Genomic DNA, 20,142 nt, shown 5'->3' on the forward strand with positions numbered 1-20,142 from the left:
GTGAAAATGCAAACGTACGAGCGTATCTGACGAACAGATTGGCCAGTACTTAACGGCTACTAGAAACCTCGTCAAGAGATTATCGAAGCAACAGTGAGTTCAAACACTTAAGACCTTGGTACCGTTTGGTTCAGATATTTGTAACGTAACGGGCAAGTGATAACGTTAAATCATATTTGTTTTAGTCTCACCGTAATCAGATACCATACTAAAAATTGATACCGGACTATTCAAACTTGTTACCGACAGTAATCAAATGTAAATCATTACCCTTTGCGTTACATTTCTTGAACCAAACAGCACCCTTGCATTGAATCGAAGGAGATTGAGATTAAATCCGTTCCTATTCATTTTTTACTACCAATTAATTTAATCCCCTTCCATCTCTACTCCTAACAAAAGTACTAAAGCCCTAAAGGAGTCAGACTTGTCACAGCAAGTAGACAGACATTGCATGCCTGCTGCTTTTCCGCTGCAAAACAATTACTTAAGTAAACTGGTCACTTCCAGGAATACTGGCCGGTACAGGGTAGGGATCATTCCACAGTACCTTACCCTCCCGTGTCAAAAGGGCTGCCAAGTGATTTGAGCAGCTCAACATCTGGTTCCACATTGATAATGCCACCAGCTACCTTAACTTTCCTAAACTTACATGTAGTACAACTACAAACTTAAATTAACCACCCAAAAGCTGCATCCAGCTCTACACGCTAAACTTTACAAGCCTCCTACGGTCCAAGGCAAAATACTCGGCGCTCAGTGTCCAGCTGCGCTGACCACTGTCCTCCAACAATCACCGGAGCTCCAAGCTGCATGCATCAGCCGAATTAGCTACAACTCAGACAGAGAATGTTTACGTGCTCAGTTCGCCAGACAAGTACCTTTTGCTGGCTCCTCAATCCATGGGCCGTTCATAATGTTGAGAATGCTGCAGGCATCGCTGTACTCCAGATCAGGTAGGAGCTTGGGCGTCAGAAGGAAGCACCTGCAAGCAAAAGAAAGGGGAGGTTATCGGATGTCAGGTTTGCAGATCTGCAAGAGGTACAAAGTGCTGAGTGCACTGTCACTAACTGCGGCGTGTTAATTTGGCTGGCAGCTCTGACAAGCTGCTGAAACATTTTCCTCTCGTTTATGGGGTCCATTCCTGCATATTCGGATGAATGCATTAGACCACCTCAATACCTATACAAGTTAGCAGTCATACAGTTGGAGAAATGAAGCAATTCAGTTGTGTTACCTTGATTTATCTCATCAACAACCCGAAAAGGGCAGTTGGTAAGATCTTGAAGTGACACAAGATACAAGATGGTCGATACAGATCGCTCCTATGAAACAGCAAGGAAATAATAAGAAGGTGAAGAGAAAAGATTTCACATTTGACTCGACACTAGTTGATCCTTCATACCCCTCCAGATTGGTGATGAGAGCTTAGCACCTGCAGCTGACTAGTTTGCCTGGCAACCAATAGAATATATCAAAACCCTTGCTAGAAGCACAGGATACAAAAAAACAATATCAGCAAACAGATAAGCAATCAAAAGAATAGATGCTGGCCACACATAAAAAAATATATTTCATCTATGAGAATTAGAAATATTTACATTACAAAAATCTCCTGATACAGACTAGGAAACAGGAAGCAAGAAGGTCACAGAAGAGGGAGAGATATTTGAATTTGAGAAAGGATAAACCATCTTTCATCTATGAAGTGTGAAATAGTGTTGAATCAGTCATGTTAGGAATACATTTTAATTCAGCCGGATGCTGTTTGCACAACTCTTCAGTGAATTGTAGGAGTGTAACCTACTTCATATGTGGCAAGACGACTATCCAATTTTAGATGCTAAGGGCAGGAATAGTGGAACTGCGCAAACCGTGTGTGGGTGCTTCAAGGAAGAAAAGTCCACTATTAATATAGCACAAGACAAGGCCAGCCCACTTCGCAACATGCACTGAGGAGCTCTGGAAAGCTAGATAAGAATAAGATAATATAATGCTAGCGTGCTATTTCATTTCCATTACATCCAATTATGGTTTTAAAAAACTTTCACAAGATACATGGATCACAGAAAGATCATTTGTAGGACAGACTAATACATCATCTGTAAACTAATAATCATAAAATTGTCAGAATAAATTATAAAAGTACTTAGTTTCCCTTTACTCAACTTGGAAGGGCTAAAGTAAAGACTCTCCAGCAAGACCCCCTATATGGTCATATACTCTATTTAGGAGAGATCTCTCTCCTCTATCCTTCAACAACGTCCTCTAAACGGTACTATAAATATAAATGAAGTTATTGGAAACCCTAACCCTAAACTGGGTTGGGTGAAATCTATTTATAACAGAGATGTTGGGCCTAGGCCCATTACACACAGCCCTAGTACAATATAATTACAATATCTCTAACAGAAATTCCTTCGTCCTCTATATATAGAATTCTCTCTCCTCTCCTCTCCTCTCCTCTCCTCTATCTATTTTAATATTAATACTTTAAACAGCAGATCTAGCAAAACTAAAATATGTGCAAAACATTTGAGCGACAAATACGTGCGTACAAAAACTAAAAATAAAATGTCCCTAATATAAGAATTTACATATAGAGGGCGAGATATTGAGGACGTTGTTGGAGAGGAAGGAGATATAGAGGAGGGAATCTTTTAGGGCTGGTTTGGTGGAGAGGGAAATGGAGGGAATGCATGTGGGAGGGATCCCCATGCTATTTTAATGTAAAGCCCTTAGAGAAAGTTGTAAAGGACGGATATAGAAGACGTTGATGTTGACAGAAGTTTGGTACTCCAATTTAATGTAATTAGACAATATACCAAGCTAGCTTAACATTACAAAACAATACATTGATTCATATGGTGTGGGTGATGGTTACTTATTCATCCAGTTTCAGAAATACCAAAATTGCTCTCATTTGGTGAAAGCTCACCTAAATTTCACCTTTATAAGAATACCATAGTGATCAAAATCAATACCGTGCTCATCTGCAAGAAAGGTTTGACACGACAATTAGGGTGTTATCAAACAAAACAAACAATGGCGAAGAAACAAAATCATACATACCCAGTGAAACTTCTCCAGCGACTGCCATTTCTTGAAAGTTACGACTGAATGTGTCGTTTATTTTTGAAACAAGAATCCGCAGAGTCGGAAGCCATTTACCCTACAAAACGACTTAAGTCAATTCACAGAAGATGGATCCAAAAAAGAAGTAAAAATTTCATTTCAATTCAGGTGACAAGATGTAAGTATTCAAACCTTTACTGTTTCGATTTCAGAACAGCAGATCTCATGTTCACCCTTATCATCCTTAAGTTTATTTGAGATTGATTCTATCTGTAAAATCGAAATTGTATCAAAGAGAATTCTAGGCAGAGTAGGAGATTGATTTAGAAGCTCAAAACAGATTATGATTCAGTAGATGAACTGTTGAACTGCCCAAGGTTCAACTCAAATTTGACTTTATTTTGGATGGTTCAACTGTCCAAGGCATCATCTACTACCCAATTTATTGAGAAATGACAAGACCACAACATGAGTACACCCAAGTAACAGCTGGTGGGCTGGTTGTGGCTCTGGACATGGTGTAGCAACAGCAGCTTAGGGATTAATTTGGAGCAGATAGGGTTGATTGGTTATATGGATAAGATGTTAGTAGATTTTACAAGGAGACTTGTTAGTAGGTTGTTAGGCACCTGGACTATAAAGGCATCCTTGAGAAATAAGTTAAGAAAGCAGAAAATAAATCAAAGAAAGAAGCTCAGAGCATAAATGGACTATGGAGGGCAAGTTAGCTGATCTATCCTGCTGTTCTTGTATCAGTTCCCGGTAAGGGTTTGTTAGGTTATTTCCATTCCATATGGATTGGAGGGGAGAGATTTTGACTTACCAGGGATTGAAACCCACTCAATCCCCTTCAATCCATATAGATTGGGGTTGAAACGAACATGCCCTAAACAGACCATATCATATACATAGCCAAGCATTTTCCACAAGGGTAGAGTGAAGGGAGCATGCTAGCATGCAACCTCCACAATTTTAATGCACATCAGAAAATACACATTTCATAACACACCTTCCTGGATTCCATCACTATGTTATCATCTTGAAAAGGTTTTAAAAATGCATATCAATAACCCCATAAAATATGATCTGTTATGTTCTCAATGGATAATTCTGCCAGCAATAATACCAAGACAGTAAAACATAACCATTGCTAACTGGCCAGCACATATGAACCAGACATATTTTGATACCTCATGTTGCCGGTTTTGATACTCCTGCAAAACATTTTGGTTAAGAAATAGCATAGAATTTGCCTCTGATTCAGTATCTTGTATTGCAGTTTCGAGCTCTTCTAAGGTAGTGGGCATCTACAATTAGAAAGGAGTCAAGAATCAATAAACTGATTATTAGTGCTCATGATGCCACTAAGAGCAGTGCTAGAAGATTCTATTAGTATAACTATAACCTCACACGGTTAGTATACAATATGACAAGGCTCTCAAAGTATTAATTTTCAGTGAGAACTTTAAGCTGGAAATCATTTTTTTCTCGTATTTTATTGAAAGGTAGTTTGTGATGGATTGAACATGCAATGCAGGTGTTGTATTTCCTTAAACTATTATTGCAGATTCAAGTAAGGTGTAGAAAAACAGGATTCGATGATAAAATGGCACAATAATCACGTAAAAATTCAGTTGTTATTACTAATACAACAGACAATAGTAATGGCCATGATAAATCTGGGTGAAATGCTTATAGTGTGATGAATTAATGATTGCCATGTCGGAGAATTCAAAAAGGGAACCAATCAGATAGCACAACCCATTGTCATGAATTGGCATTCTACCATAAGTTCAGAATGAAGTTTGCACAAACTAAATTTTAACTATACCGCACAAAACTCTTTTTCAAGGTCTTTAGTAATCATGGCTATCGACTCTGCATTCTGTTTTGCAATAGACAGCCTCCGCCTATGCTCCTGAGTGATTCTTCTACCTGAAGAAAATAAAAATGTGACAGTAGAAAACGGTTTATGCATATTCAACTGCAGATAATAATTTGTAGAACAAGGGAAAGGGAAAAATAAGTTAATTGCAGTCATGGATTGAATAGTAAACTGAAATTTGTGGTATTTGGAAGTAAAAAACAACAAATAGATCAACTGAAGGGAAATTTATAAGTTCATTTCCCACTTTCATGGCGCGGCAGCCCAGGGCATGGAGGCCCATAGGGATAGGCACAAGGTTAGGATTAGTGGTTAAAGATTAGATTAGATTAGATTAGATAAGATTTAGTTAGTTGCTTGGGATTAGATTAGATGAGATTGAGTTAGTTAGTTGGGATTATATTAGATAAGATTGAGTTAGTTACTTAGGATTATATTAGAAAAGATTGAGTTAGTTACTTGGGGGCTAAGTCTTCCTATCTATATAAGGATGAGTTGTACCTCCTTAAGGGGAGAATCAATCAATGAATGAAGAAGAATTAGTCTCATATCTCTCTAATAGCCTATCCCCCCCTCCAAGCTGACTCCACCCGGCTATCTTCCCGGTGTTGTTTATCTCGTTATGAACTAGGATTCATAACATATGGTATCGTGAGTCAGAGATCATTTCCCATGACTTTTGTTGCGGACGATGTACGCACCTGGCATGAGGAGCTCACTCGTGCCAGGCCCGATCTGGACAGGCCCGATATGCTATCCTCCAGCTCCGTGATCTCCTCGCGGCAAAGGTGGAGTCTTACCGCTGATTAGCAGCAGCTGCACGTGGCTTCCTGGCGCGGCGTCCAGTGCAGCAAATTGCGCCAGCGGCTGCAGACAACGGCTTGCCATCTTCAGGCTACGACACGCGGCTTCCTGGCGCGGCGTCAAGCACGGCAAGCGGCGGCACGGCTGCGGTACGTGGCTTCCTAGCGCGGCATCAAGCACGACAAGTGGCAGCACGACTGTAGGCTACGATCCGTTGTTCCCTGGCACAGCGACTTGCATCGATATTGCGCGTTGAACAACACGCGACACATGGGGCGACAAGGCCTTCAGCAGGGTTGGCCGATCCTCCACTCCAGTTAACCGTCCTGATTCATAGCCATGTGGACAGCAAGAACACGTCTGATTGGGTGGCGCTGTCTCCACTAGAACTCGCGTCAACTTAGGCCGTAGGACTGGTGAGCTACCACGTCTTGGCCTTTGCAGCCTGGACGAGGTTGTTCCCATGGGATCCAGGGGGACCAACCTTGGCATATGTTAGGTTGTTTATTTTATTTGCAATGAATTAAAGCCGAGATGTAAAAAGCTTCTAGTTAGGGTTGCACTTACACGTGCATATCAAATTAGACAGCAAGGTTGTTGCCAAGCACCACCATTACAGCTCGAGGACGAGCTATCTTCGAAGGGTGGGGAATGTCATGGGGTGTCAGCCCAGGGCATGGAGGCCCATATGGATAGGCTCAGAATTAGGATTAGTGGATAAAGATTAGATTAGATAAGATTTAGTTAGTTACTTGGGATTAGATTAGATAAGATTGAGTTAGTTAGTTGGGATTAGATTAGATAAGGTTGAGTTAGTTACTAGGGGGCTAAGTTTTCCCTATCTATATAAGGATGGGTTGTACCTCGTTAAGGGGGAAATCAATGAATGAATGAAGAATTAGTCTCATATCTCTCTAATAGGATTCATAACACCCACTTAGTTGTTTGTTCACATTGTCACCTTCGACTATTCATTTATGTGTGCATTTTACAGTTAAAAAGATGCACAAATATATTGTGCACCGCTTACAAACTAATTGACTATGCAGCAATGATGTGAGTTGTCCCTGATAATTGTGAGCTCGACCAAAAGATCATACTTAACACAACAACTTCTGGTAGTCGCGGTCCTTCTTTTTCTTCTTACCGTCCCGGGAGACGGCACCCGAGCCACCCGACTGGGTAGCCCCGGTCTGTGGGACCGAGTGCCATGCACGGCCCTCGACGGCTCTGGCGCACTTGTCGGCCAGAGCGAAGAGTGTGGGGACAGTCTCCACGTCGTGTGTGGCCAACTTCTCCAACATTTTCTCATCACGTACTCCCTGTCGGAAGGCCGTGATGATGGAAGCATCGGAAATGCGAGGTATAGTACCTCGCACCTTGGTGAAGCGGGAGATGAATGTCCGGAGAGTCTCCCCGAGCTCCTGCCTCACTGCGTGGAGGTGGGCCTCCACGCCGTGCTGCTGGTAAGCGCTGACGAAGTTCGCAACGAACCGCGCGCAGAGCTCTTCCCAGGAGTAGATTGATCCTGGGGCGAGATTCATGAGCCAAGTCCGGGCAGGTCCAGACAAGGCTACATGAAAATATGTCGCCATCACAGCGGTGTTTCCACCTGCTGCTGTGATAGCGGATTAGCGGTGACGTACACCTGTAGGAACTCCGACGGGTTTGACGTACCATCGTATTTTTTCGGCAGGTATGCACGAGGCGGCCATCTATCGGCGGGCCAATGGAGAAAATGCCCTGCTGGTGAGTGTCTACGTCAACGATTTGGTGATCACCGGCACCAAGGGTGCAGATGTGGCGACGTTTAAGGAAGAGATGAAGGCCACCTTCCAGATGAGTGACCTGGGGTATCTCTCCTTCTACCTGGGGATTGAGGTGCACCAGAGTGACTCTGGGATCACACTTCGCCAGACGAACTACGCCAAACGCATTGTTGAGCTGGCTGGGCTCACTAATTGCAACCCAGCTCTCACTCCGATGGAGGAGAGGCTGAAGCTGTGTTGCGATAGCACGACGGAGAAGGTGGGCGCTACTCAGTACCGGCGTCTTGTGGGGAGCCTTCGCTACCTCGTCCACACACGGTCGGATCTGGCATATACGTTGGCTACGTTAGTCAGTTCCTGCAGCGACCAACAACGAAGCACGAGCAGGCTGTGAAGAGGATCGTCCGCAAGGACTCTCGACCACGGTCTCTACTACCCCGAGGTGCCCTAGGGAGGCATACCTTGTCGGGTACATCGACAGCGACCACGCCGGCGACATCGACACCGGTAAAAGCACAAGCGGGATCCTCTTCTTTCTCGGCAAGTGCCCCATCAGCTGGCAGTCAGTCAAGCAACATGTGGTGGCCATGTCCAGCTGCGAGGTTGAGTACATAGCGGCCTCCACCGCTTCGACTCAAGCGCTCTGGCTGGCTAGACTGCTCGGTGATCTCCTCGAGAGAGACACGGCAGCGGTGGAACTCAGGGTGGACAGCCAGTCTGCATTGGCGTTGGCCAAGAACCTCGTGTTCCATGAACGGAGCAAGCACATCCGGGTGAGGTACCACTTCATCCGTGACTGTTTGGCAGAAGGGAGCATCAATGCGCGCTACATCAACACCAAGGATCATCTTGCGGACCTACTCACCAAGCCCCTTGGGAGGATCAAATTCCTTGAGGTTTGTTCCAGGTCCGGGATGGCTAAACTTTCACACAAGACGACGCACAAGACTTAGGGGAGAATGATGGAGTAAGTCATGTGGTCTTCGTGTGGAGGACAACATCTCTGCTACGGCATGTGGAGGACAGCATCTCTGCTATAGGCAGGCAGCACAGCAGCAGCAGTCAAAAGCAGCAGTCTTTTGACTGCTGTACTGTGGCAGCAGCAGGGCAATTTTTTTACTGCACTTTAGCATCTAGAGGACAGCACCTATGTGTTGCAGTGTGTAGTGTATTCTAGTGCAGCCTCTAGGGCTATAAATATATGTCTCCAACACTTTTAAAGGTATGGCATTGTGTAGTGTTTGAGAAAATAAACAGAAAATCGCCCTAACTCATAGTGTCATCCTCTCGATGAGAGTAAGAGTCACGTTGGTTACAAAGAGAAATTATTTTAAAACAAACTTACAATCTTCGTAGTTTCTAGCCGCCTGATTAGCATCCTTTTCAAGTTTTTTCACACCCTTTTCCATCTCCCATATCTAGACATGATCAATTATGGTCAAAAAGAGAGAAAATCAGTAATACCAGCCAGATAATTCCATGAAGAGTAGACATTATGGACAATATAAGAAAAAATGCTACAGTTCTGCAAGCTCACAAACTTTATAACTAGGAAAAGAAACCAAGAAAAGAATCATTCCATTTAACTGAGTTCACTTCCCACTTAACTGTATGTTCTCATCTGTTCATGTTGCACATCATTGCTGAACTACACCAAATTATCAACGTATATTAGTGTCCTTCCATTTAGATACCCACTTATTTCTACATATATTAATGTCCCTCCATCCGATACCCGCCCATTTCTTTCATAAGATGTGCATGTATTCCAAGATTCAAAGCTCATTGTTTTTACCAACTAACCTAAAAATTTGTAAATTTTCTGAGTTGGAATTAGTAGTGTCATCAGCATTGTAATATAAGATAAATTAAACCAAACCTTATTTGTGAAACCATAAAACAGCGACAAGCCAAAATATGTCTTACATTTCAAAATGTAGTATATAATCTGATTGGAAACGATAGTATAGACAATCCCTTCTAAGAAATGATAATATGGAATGGACAAGCTACTTTTGTAAATGTACCTAGTGGCATACCTTTGTATCGAGCTCAATTAAAGTCATATTCTTTTCTGTGTGACTCCATTTGAGAGCAACAGCTTCAGTAAGCAAATCCTATGACAGTTGAAATAAAATTGCAATAAGTACAGAGTAATTAATCTTTTCAAGGCAAACAACTAAAATGTTTGTTAGGATAAAGGCCATGTTACCTTAAGTTTTATCATTGCATGAAACCTCTCATCATTTATCTTAGCAACCTGATTAACAAGCTTTCTCGTGCTGGATTCTACATCGTCTTCTCTGGATATGTCCTTCAGTATTCGCTTTTTGATATCTGGAAGAAAGATCAATTATTATATGATTCACATGAAAGCAACAAAAGAACAGAAGTATCATACCAACACGTCTTTGTATCTCTTCTCGTGTCTTCTTGTGGTATCTCATCGCATTAATAATTTCTTCCTAGAAAATTTAATTAGCAAATATAAGTCGCAATGAACGACTAACTAATAATTAAAATCAATGGAAGTTTGTTATAAAAACATAAATAATTCAGGCCTCTGCAATCCCACACAGCCAAGTTCTTACAAGATCTAAGCTCATCAGCTGATTATATTCGAAAAAAATAAGAGAACACCAAATTGTAGGGAAATAACAAAAATCAATGAAACTAAATAGATCAAACCTTCTGCCTGTGTATATTTGCCTCTTCGTCTTCTAACTGTCTCTGTTTTCTATGAAGCGTCTTTATAGCTTCACGCATTCCTTCAATATTTGTTACATGGTCTTCTTTCTGAAGTCGAAGATCTTCAATGCCGCTTACATCCAGATCTGCGGGGAAAGGCAGACAAGAATAAGACATGATAGGTGAATTATGTATATGAAGTTTACTGAGGCTGAGGTGACATACTGCTCTTGAAGAGACGAGAAGGATGGATTGCATCTACAAATGCTGACATATAACCACTATATCTTGATTTGGACCATCGATAATGATTATCCGGAGTCCAAAAGTCATAGATGCCTAGCTTTGACACCTCATCTGCTCTGCGATGAGTTTCATCTGTACCTATGTACTAAATACACAAAAATGAAGAAACATGAGACTAAAAGCATCTTTGAGTATAGGGTTTCAGGTACTCCCTTTATTTAAGCATTTAACCTATCAAAACTTAAAACATCAATAACAATTTGTGCTGAATTAATGAGTGTGTGTAGGTGAAATGTATTCTTCATGCATCAGGTTCACCAGAGAGGGGCTTTGGTGTTCTTGTTTTGTTTTTTGTTCTCCATGCAATGTTAAGTGCCTTGCATACATATTTGGGAAGAAAAAATGTGCTCTGAAATTGAACATCTCAGGACTCATGATGATATGGAAGAGGTTTGCAACAAAAAAAAAAGTTTCACAATATAAATTTCTATGGTTTGACAATAGAATAGTTATAAGAAATTGGTCAAAGGTATGTTTCAGGACCATGCCAATATACAAATTGTCAATCTTTAGTAACTGGAGGGGCAATAACCAATGCAACTTGGTAAAAGTTTATGAACAGAACTTAAGTAGTAAAGTAGTACCGAATCATCCAAACCCGCCTGACTAATCAAAACATCTTTCACAGTGTCAGGGGCTTGAAATACTTGATCAAGTCGGGAGTAGATCCCAAGTTGCTCCATCTGCCAAAATAAGAAAAGCAGAATATTAAATACTACTATCATGAAGTTCTCAAGTCATGTTTTTAAGTGTGAACAGAGGTCAAGAAAGCATTAAGAATGTAAGAGCAGACACGTCACCAAAAGGAATAATCGTGGAACCCATTCATTCAAAATGCTCATGAACAAGTAGGGATGATGGTTAGTGCGAATGTGTGTGCATAATAGAAGATGCAAAAGAGGGTCAACAAATAAGGGCGAAAGCTTGGCCCGTATCTGCTTACCTCTGGAGTGATGTTTAATGGCCGTCTCCTTGTGCCTTCGCGCACTAAGTAGTTCAGAACAGGAATGCCATACTGCTTCATTTCTCTAGCAATGTAGTCACGGTCCGAAGCATCCAGAGTGATGAATGACTGGTATATCCAATTATTTACAGCAATTACAATGATTTTCCACAAGAAAAAAACAAGATGATGGCATGTAACTATTTGCATTTTTGCAAGCAGCGCTGACAATAAACTAGGGTTGTATATACAGAAATTGCATATGATTGGATGGTGATCATCCTCAATAATGGAAAGATAAATCTGCTTCTGTGCATGGACTATGCATACAACATGTGAATGTGCAATGGAAGCATAGCACAAGAAGATCCAGCAGCCACTTGTCAAATTTTCACAATTTCACCTAGCTGCTTTCTCTAGTTCTACATTAATGTTAAATTTTCCCTGTTTCGAATTATATTTCATTTTGGTGTTGTCCTGAGTCAAATCTCTTTAACTTAAACTAAGTTCATAAAAAATGGACCAATATTTAGAACATCAAATTAGTTCACTAAAATTCGCATGATATATGTTTTGATGGTGCATTTGTTTGAACCTATAGATGTTAATGTATTTTTTCCTGAAAACTTGGTCAGAATAAGATTTTCAACTTAGGCCAAAACCTTGTGGATCATAATTTAGAACAGGAGTATAAACTAATACAACATGCAATGAATGCAACATTATTTAGCATCAATCAAGAAATGAAGCATTAGCACTGTATTTGTACCTTCCATAAATAGTTTGGAACATGGTCTTCCAAGTAAGTGGCATGAAGCTTATCCTGAACATTTACCTGGGAACAGTTCAAACAAGGTATAGTATCATGGCTGCAAATAAAAGGACTGCAGACAGGAATGCTACACGAACCTCAAGGAGAACAGGCCCGTAAACTTCTTGCCTGAGATTCTTTTTGTTAGCTTGCACCCAGTGGTATGCTTCAATAATTTTATCAGCACCAGCACTTCGTAATGCTTGGAGTAGCTTACTATTCTTGCTTTCCATTTCCTTCAACCTGGAACCAATTTAGCATTAGGCATCATTTGTGGAGATGTCTCAATGAATCACTGAGTCACCGGGTGCACTTGTGAGAGCTGCCTCACTAAGTCATCAAGTCGTGGGTTCGAAGCAGCCTTTCCGCATTTGCGGAGGAAGGCTTGTCTCGGTTTATCCCTTCCACAGACCCCACCACTCATGTGGGAGCCTCCGGCACTAGGCCTGCACTTTTTAACCTTTGTGAAGATGACAGCAGTTCGCAAGCAGGTTACCTATCAGAACATCTCCTCAAGCTTTCTTCCTCTCGAGCTAACTGAGACTCCATGGCATTCCTTTCCGCTTTTAAGTTTTTTATCTCAACACTTATTCGTGCAATTTGGTCTGTTAGTTGTGCCTAATGCAAAAAAAAACTACTAGTGTAAATACAACCATGATGAAAAATTGTGTAAATATGAGCACATAAAATGGACATGATACCAGGGTGTAATGGAGTAAGGCTAATCAACTGACCATTTCAGCTTTAGGAAGTTCATAAGGCTGTAGATCTTCAAGTTCCTTTTCAGCAGCAGCAAGATCTTCCTTAGTTTTCAGGATCCTTCGCTGGCGAGATTTTTCTTGCTTTTTCAGGTCATCCATTTCATCAAATGTAGCTTTCAGTTCTGCATTCTGATACCAAAGAATGTCAAATGATGAAAGCAGCAAAACAGTAATGCACGCCTGATTACAGTATGGTCCATACCAGCTTTAAATCGTGGTCCATAACTTTATGACGGTTGTCCATGTTTTGATTTACTTGGCCGCTTATCTTCTTTATATTTGAAGTATGAGTTGCCTTGTGTTTCTTGAGTTTGCTACAAAAAATGGCAAAAAAGGAGTCTCCCTTCAGACCTTTTTTTTCTTGAATACGTAGGAGATCTGCATATTTTTGTATTAAGGAGAAAAAGGGTAGAAACCCCAAGTACAGCGAAAAAACACAAAACACACAACACACAACATCAGACACCCCCAACACAAAAACCTCATCTAAGTCAGCTCCTCAATATGGAAGAAAGAAAGAACTTTAGCACCAGCCATACGCCAGCACATCAGCTCCTCTCTAGCTGCCGAGAGGGCGACCCCTACACTTGGGTTACAACCATCAAACACACATCTATTTCTATGCTTCCAGATCGACCATGCACCCAAGATGACTAGAGAGTTGAAGCCCTCTGACAACGGCTTGCCCACCCTAGCCGCACTCCTCTCCTACCAAGAGTCGAAGCTGCCACCATCAGGAGAGGGACAAAGCACCTGGAAGTCCCCAGTCCGAAGGAATTGGTACCAGAATTGTTTCGCAAAGCTGCACTCGACCAACAAGTAATTTATGGTCTCTTCCTACTGATCACAAAGCAGACAACAGTCGGGTTGATCAAGCCCTCGTTTAGCAAGCCTATCAGCCGTCCAACATTTATCATGTTCAACGAGCCATAAGAAAAATCAACATTGCCTTATTCAGAAAGCACACGTTAAGCTAAGTTGGATTTCTTCAATGTAAAGGCATGAACATAAATATAAGTTGTTTCATATAACTGTAGCATATTCCTAACCTCTCAATGCCCACTTTTCTTTGTGTTTTTGTTTGTTTCGAACAATTAAATAACATTTTATAGTATGTTTTAATTGTCATTTTATTCTCTCCGATGTATTTGAAGCCAAGCATGGATTGTATAAGGGAATTCAGCTGACCCTGAGATGGATCTAAAAGGGTTTAATTGGATGAAATGGAGTAGTCCACATAAAATTTTAGCTGCGACAGGACTGTAAATGATGCTTAAGCTGTCTTGAGGCTAGGACATGACCACATAAACCCAGAAGCATTATTTATGGAACTAATAAGGAACAGTGTGGATGGGAACTTAGGTGCATCACACTTTGGAGATGCTTGACGGCAAAGGAGTTGGTGTGCAACTAATGTTATGAGTTAATCCCATTGTGTCTCCACCTTGGGTAGATGATGCAATCATTTAATTTTGTCAAGAAAAAAATTTGGCCACATAGGGATGGGCAGTTCCATTTTCCAAATTTTATTTAAACTGAGTAACTGACTGAATTTACAGATTGCTATGTTATCAACAAACTATGGCAATCAAGAACTTTGCTTTGATCTCATCAGGCAAGAAAAAAAACATGAATGAAAAAGAAGTGCATCGATACCAATCGAAACTGGAGGTGAAGCTGACCCAATTTCTAATTATTGGAGTACTCGCCCATCCATGCAAAGGAAACCCTTTTCCCAAAACGAAAAGAAACGCATGTAGTATGAAATAATTCAAAACATCTAGAAGGAATGTCCATTCCAAAAATGAACAGCTGAAACTTTCTGGAACCATGGAACATACTCAATAGGGCCTTTTGAATCTTCCCAGACTCTAGCTGCTTCTTCCATTTCTTGCTTTGCAATTTTCTCCTTCTCTTGTATCACTTCTATGAATTCCTTCTTCATCATGTCGTATTTCAGCCATGGCACCTTCTTCTTCATTGATTCAGCCTATGGGACATTAAACAAACTATTATCATAGTACCAGCGTGTAACACCCTGAAATCCTGTTTTGGATTTAAGAAAAAAAATACACCAAAGATTTAATAGAGATCTTCTCTAATATGAGATCAAATAAATAAAAAAATCCCTATATGAATCTAGTCATCTCTTTATTGAAATATATATTTATCAACACTCTCTAAAAATATTTATATTAAGAAAAGATAAATAAGGGGTAATAAGTTTTGAATGAACCCATAATTAACTACATACTCAAAATAATGATTTATTTTTAAATCGTATATGTGTTGTGTAGTTTGAGCATTCGCTTAAATCAATAATTTATATATAATTAAGTAATACTTGCATTGGCATACTGGAGGTTAAGGTTATTATGACGGTGCATACTTATAATTTTAAACTCCCAACATGGATTTGAATTTGAAATAAGGACTTCGCGCCGCCGCTCCCTTGAGCGCTGGGAGGACGATGACGCCGGGCCCATCGGATCCTATTCAGACGGTCCGGATTAGATAGGGGATATCGAGTCTAGTGGTTGATCCCTGACCGTTGATGGGCTAGTGGGCGGATGGGATTTGGTCTTCGATACCGATTCGAGGGGGGTAGCGGTGGCTGTTGATCAGTAAACCGAAGGTCGTGATTAGAACCATAGTGTACCCCTTCGCGGATTGGTATGGACCCTTGATCTCTGATCCATCGTTCCGGGGCCACTACGCGTTCACCGCTGTGGATCGCGAATCCTGCAGCCCGAATAGCGTACCGGTTCGCATAATACGCCGATCTAATCCGAGCCCTCAAATGTCGATCCAACGGTTGAAATCTATTTGTACCCCTTCAGCTAAGAGAACTTGCAAAAGAGCCCCTGTAGTTTGCAGAATAAAACCGCAGTCCAGGCCTTATGGAAGGAAGTATAAAATAAACCCCTACAATTAACATCTAGACCCCTCGCGTTTATATGAATCATGGTCGCAACCCATTGACTCCAGAAAAGGATGAAACAAATTCCGAAATTGATTTTTAATACCTCAATAATACTAGATAATTTACATCTTGTGCCTTTTAGCTCTTTTTTGACACGTTCAAATTACGATAGCTTTGTAATAAAATTTCCTAAGCATTAATAGCCTTAATTTTATCATATTACATACTCTTATAATTAGATATTTGCTTATCCTATGTTTAATAGATTAACCTTTCTGTATCACAGTTAATCTATGTATAATCATAATCTGACTAATATATGATCTTTAATTAAGATATAACTTGGATTAGAGATGAGTTAAGGTGTTACTTAGAATATTTTTCTCACATGTTTTATGTTAATTCACATAGAACATAATTTTCATATCTAATCATGGATCTTCCATAAACCATATCTTGTTAACCGTAACTCCGAATTTAGTGATTCTCGAACCCACGATCTGGTAGCAGCGCGTAGAATATTCTTGCGCTGTTTGGTGTACTGTTATTTTTATGTGCTCCTTGTCTGCTTGTATGAATTGCTACGAATAGCGGTGAGGTCACGAGAAATCTGAAGATCAAGTTGATACCTGGAAATCTCAAGTCTAAGGCAGGTTGTGCCCTTGATCACTCCTTTTTACCTAATAATGTTTGTTGTTAATCACTGTGACATGCTCAGGTTAATTTGATGGGACCTAATAGGTTTCCCTAGCATTGTTTATCTCCCACCTTGCAAACAGATGAATTATTGGGTAGATTTGCTATTGCTCTACCTGGTTTTGGGAAACTAATATTTTATTATGATCATGTTCCAATTATGTTGTTGTTTAATTATTGTTCATGATAAGATCATATTGTTAATTGGATAATGGAGCGACCACCGGGAAAACAATGCTACCACAAGGGTGATATGGTACGCCCTTGGCTGACTAATTAGGAAAGTTAGTGGACGACTACCTTACCCGAAAGGGGCAAGGGCACTAGAGGAGTGGTCAGTATAGGGAGGTTCTCGGGCTGATTTTGCTGCGATGGCTTTTCAGATGGAGGATTCCTATGTTGCGCTTCCTAGAAACTGTAGCGGGTTTTCTGAAGTTAATGGAACTTTGTAAAAGCTTCGTAGTGGTACCCTGCCTCGCTTCCTTGATAGAGGTGTATGGGGTCTGATCAACTCCGTGGCAAATGGGTAACACGACTTGTGGGTAAAGATGTGCACCCTCTGTAGAGTGTAAAACTAGTATATCAGCTGTGCTCACGGTCATGAGCAGCTCGGACCCTCACATGATTAATTTATGGAATTAAACTCAATTTATCATTTGCATTGAATTGTGGGTGTTGTTATTAATCTTGATCTCTTACTTAATTGGGTTGGTATCTACTTATACTTAGTAACTGCTAATAAAATTTTTGACCAACTTTAAAAGCAATGCTCGGCTTTAACCATATTCTTTGATAAGCCTTACACTTCACATGAGCTCACCCTTTATGTACTCACATCCCCCACAGGTCAAGAACAGGTACCGCAGGATGAGGCGCATGGAGGATGTTGTGATGAGTTCGCGAGAGGTCTAAGTCGTCGTCTCCCAGTCAACTTTGGGTTACTGGATCGTTGTCTTCATATAATGGAATTATTTGACTATTTTGTACAGAACCCCGTTATATATTAATGTTGTGACATTCGTTTCGGTACCATGAGTCATCATATGTGTAAGACTTGGTCTCAACACACTTGGTGAATATTTCGCGTCCGGGTCTTGGCGCCCCCGAAACACGGGTGTGACACAGCAAAACTAATGATTAGAATCATACATATGGACAAAAAAAGTACATTAGCATACCTTTCTAAGGAGATTATCTCTTAGTCGAACACGCTCAACATCTCTTTCTTGTTCAGCATTGAGGGCCTTCAAATTATTCAAAGTCTGTTCGTTTTGCCTTATAGCCTAAAAAATTGAGCAGATGATAAACAGTAAACTGATAGAGCCTAACAAACTGTTTCTGAAAGGGTCAGGTAAGCTTAAAACTTCCAAGCAAACAAACATCATATGAGCAAGATTGGCATTACCACTTCAAACGCTTTCAGTTCCTTACTTCTCTCTACAAGTTGGCGATGCTGAATAGGTAAATCAGGGTCACCAACAGCCTTTTCAGTCTCTTCTAGAAGTTGAATGGGACTTAGCTTTGCAAATTCAGATACCCGGTCTTGTGGCAAGAACTAGAGAGGTGTTGCACAGAACAGCAAAACAAGTTAAAGCTCCACAGTTGCTTTTGTTAAGGACAAACAGCTCATTGATCTATCATAAACATGCAGTAAAAATATAAATGTGTGATGCAACACACAGAAATCTACACGAACTGAAGCTGCACATTAAGGCCAACCTGAGTTAAGTTGTTAACTTGAATATTGAATTTCTTAATCACGTCAATAACTTCCTTTTTTGTGACAGTTGCACCTGCAGGAAAAAAAATCAGTTACACAGAAGAACTACTTCTCCAACTGAGAGGAACATATTCCAAAATAAGAAAAGAAACAGAACAATAAAGGTACTCATGCATACACTTTAAGAAATGACATTGCTGAAATTACATGACAAGGGCCAACATGGCAACCTTAATTAACATCCTTGAGAATATGACGTTGAGCCAACTGACAGAGAGGAAGTTGATATGAAATTTGTACCACCACAGATTATGACAGAATTGTGTATGCTTGTAACTTGTTTTAGAAAAGGGAGTTTCTTCCCGCCTCTGTGTTGTATGTTTGTAACTAGTACTCAAGATTATGTAAAATATTAGCATTTCCACTTGATGGAGGAATGCAACATTCCTTTCAGTAATTTCCTCTAGTACAAGTAAGAGCATCATCAATCACAGTATCAGCTTGTCACTCTAAAATCCCCCATGTAAGGTGTACAAGACAGAACGGAGAAGGGGAAATGTCCCAACCATAAAACCAAGACGATAAAGAAATACAGCAACCCAAGATTTTGACAAGTAACCCAATACACCAACCATGAAGGGAAAACACATGTCAGGAGCATGCATCCGCTGAGAAAATGTAAATCACTTTCATGGGTAAGTCACTGTGCGGAGTTGAGTTTTTTTTTTTTGTGCGTGCGTGCGTGTATGTGTGTGTGTGGGTGGGGGGGTGGTAACTGCGTTTGCTTGATACTTCACAGAAAATGCAGGTGCTTTAGGAGTGAGGCACTATTACCGTTGAGGAGCCACTCGGACTTGTTCTTCGTATCAATTTTCCTAGTAACGCAGATCTTGTCGTCAGCTGTATCCCCGCGGAGAGATATCTTGACGTGCCCGGCAACCTCCCCTCTCTTGACAAATGCACCCACGCTGGACGCCCTCCCGAGAATCTGCAACGAATAACGCAACCGCGGTGACTAACTGAACCGTACAACACTACGGTGAAAACCGCGGAGCAAGCATAGCAGGTCGGTGCGATTAGGGTATGGAGCACATACGCTGGGGTCTCCGGCGAGACCGAGGGCGATGGCGCAGACGAGCGAGCTCTTCCCAGACCCGTTGGGCCCGACGACGAGGTTGAGGCGCGGGCCGGGGCAGCAGACGAGGCGGTCGTAGGTCATGAAGTTGAAGAGCTCAATCTCTACTATGTTCCCCGGCACGTAGTCGTCCTCCCCTCGCTGGGGCGGCGCCGCGCCGGAGGCAAACTTGGGGCGCTTGGTGGCGCGCGGTGCCGCCATGGCCGGCGCAAGGCCGCTAGGGTTTCGGCTATTGTAGAGCGGAGGGGTTTGGGTATTGGGCGGGTTTGGGGAGAAGGTAGCCAAAATGGGAGGCAACAGAAAAAAGAGGCGCCAGGGTTCCCATCCAGTTTTTGAACTGAATTTAGCCGGTTTTTGAAAACGGGAAATAACCGAATTTGGACCGAGTTTCGCATTTCCCAAACAGTTTACGTTTTTCTATAATCTATAATCTATAATTCTATAATATACTTAAAGCATCAGTTTCAACGGTTGTCGTGCGTCATTTTTTTACAAATAACCTCTCACAGTTATTTCAAATTAATCCGCTGCACGTCTATAGATGTCAAACGACGTCCGACACGGACTAGATGCACGCGGGCCACAGCTATAGCACAGACACGTCATGCCGGCCTGCTAACTGTGTC

At 41.3% G+C, this 20,142-nt stretch overlaps 1 protein-coding gene across 1 annotated transcript; it reads right to left on the reverse strand.

The window, feature by feature from the left end:
• Positions 1-429: 429 nt before the first annotated feature.
• LOC100381612 (uncharacterized) lies at positions 430-19,768 on the reverse strand. The gene is made up of 29 exons (NM_001361452.1): positions 19,478-19,768; positions 19,216-19,369; positions 18,381-18,454; positions 18,067-18,216; positions 17,840-17,944; positions 14,884-15,032; positions 13,245-13,356; positions 13,016-13,171; positions 12,778-12,899; positions 12,380-12,524; positions 12,240-12,305; positions 11,471-11,599; positions 11,112-11,210; positions 10,447-10,612; positions 10,222-10,367; positions 9,935-9,998; positions 9,746-9,870; positions 9,573-9,650; positions 8,879-8,951; positions 4,907-5,010; positions 4,266-4,382; positions 3,268-3,345; positions 3,073-3,172; positions 2,939-2,993; positions 1,406-1,454; positions 1,238-1,325; positions 1,072-1,144; positions 882-985; positions 430-809 (listed from the first exon to the last, which is right to left on the reverse strand). The coding sequence occupies exons 1-29, from the start codon at positions 19,715-19,717 to the stop codon at positions 757-759; spliced, it is 3,174 nt and encodes a 1,057-aa protein (NP_001348381.1). The 5' UTR covers positions 19,718-19,768; the 3' UTR covers positions 430-756.
• Positions 19,769-20,142: the final 374 nt, after the last annotated feature.

This window comes from Zea mays, chromosome 5, assembly GCF_902167145.1.
Source record: "Zea mays cultivar B73 chromosome 5, Zm-B73-REFERENCE-NAM-5.0, whole genome shotgun sequence".
Taxonomy (NCBI): Eukaryota; Viridiplantae; Streptophyta; class Magnoliopsida; order Poales; family Poaceae; genus Zea; species Zea mays.

Coding starts and splice junctions, on each gene's coding strand:
- LOC100381612 (NM_001361452.1), bottom strand. CDS start 19,717: ATGGCGGCACCGCGCGCCACCAAGCGCCCCAAGTTTGCCTCCGGCGCG. Junction 15,033..17,839: donor GAGATAATCTCCTTAGAAAG/GTATGCTAATGT, acceptor AATGTCCCATAG/GCTGAATCAATGAAGAAGAA. Junction 9,651..9,745: donor ATGCAATGATAAAACTTAAG/GTAACATGGCCT, acceptor CAACTGTCATAG/GATTTGCTTACTGAAGCTGT.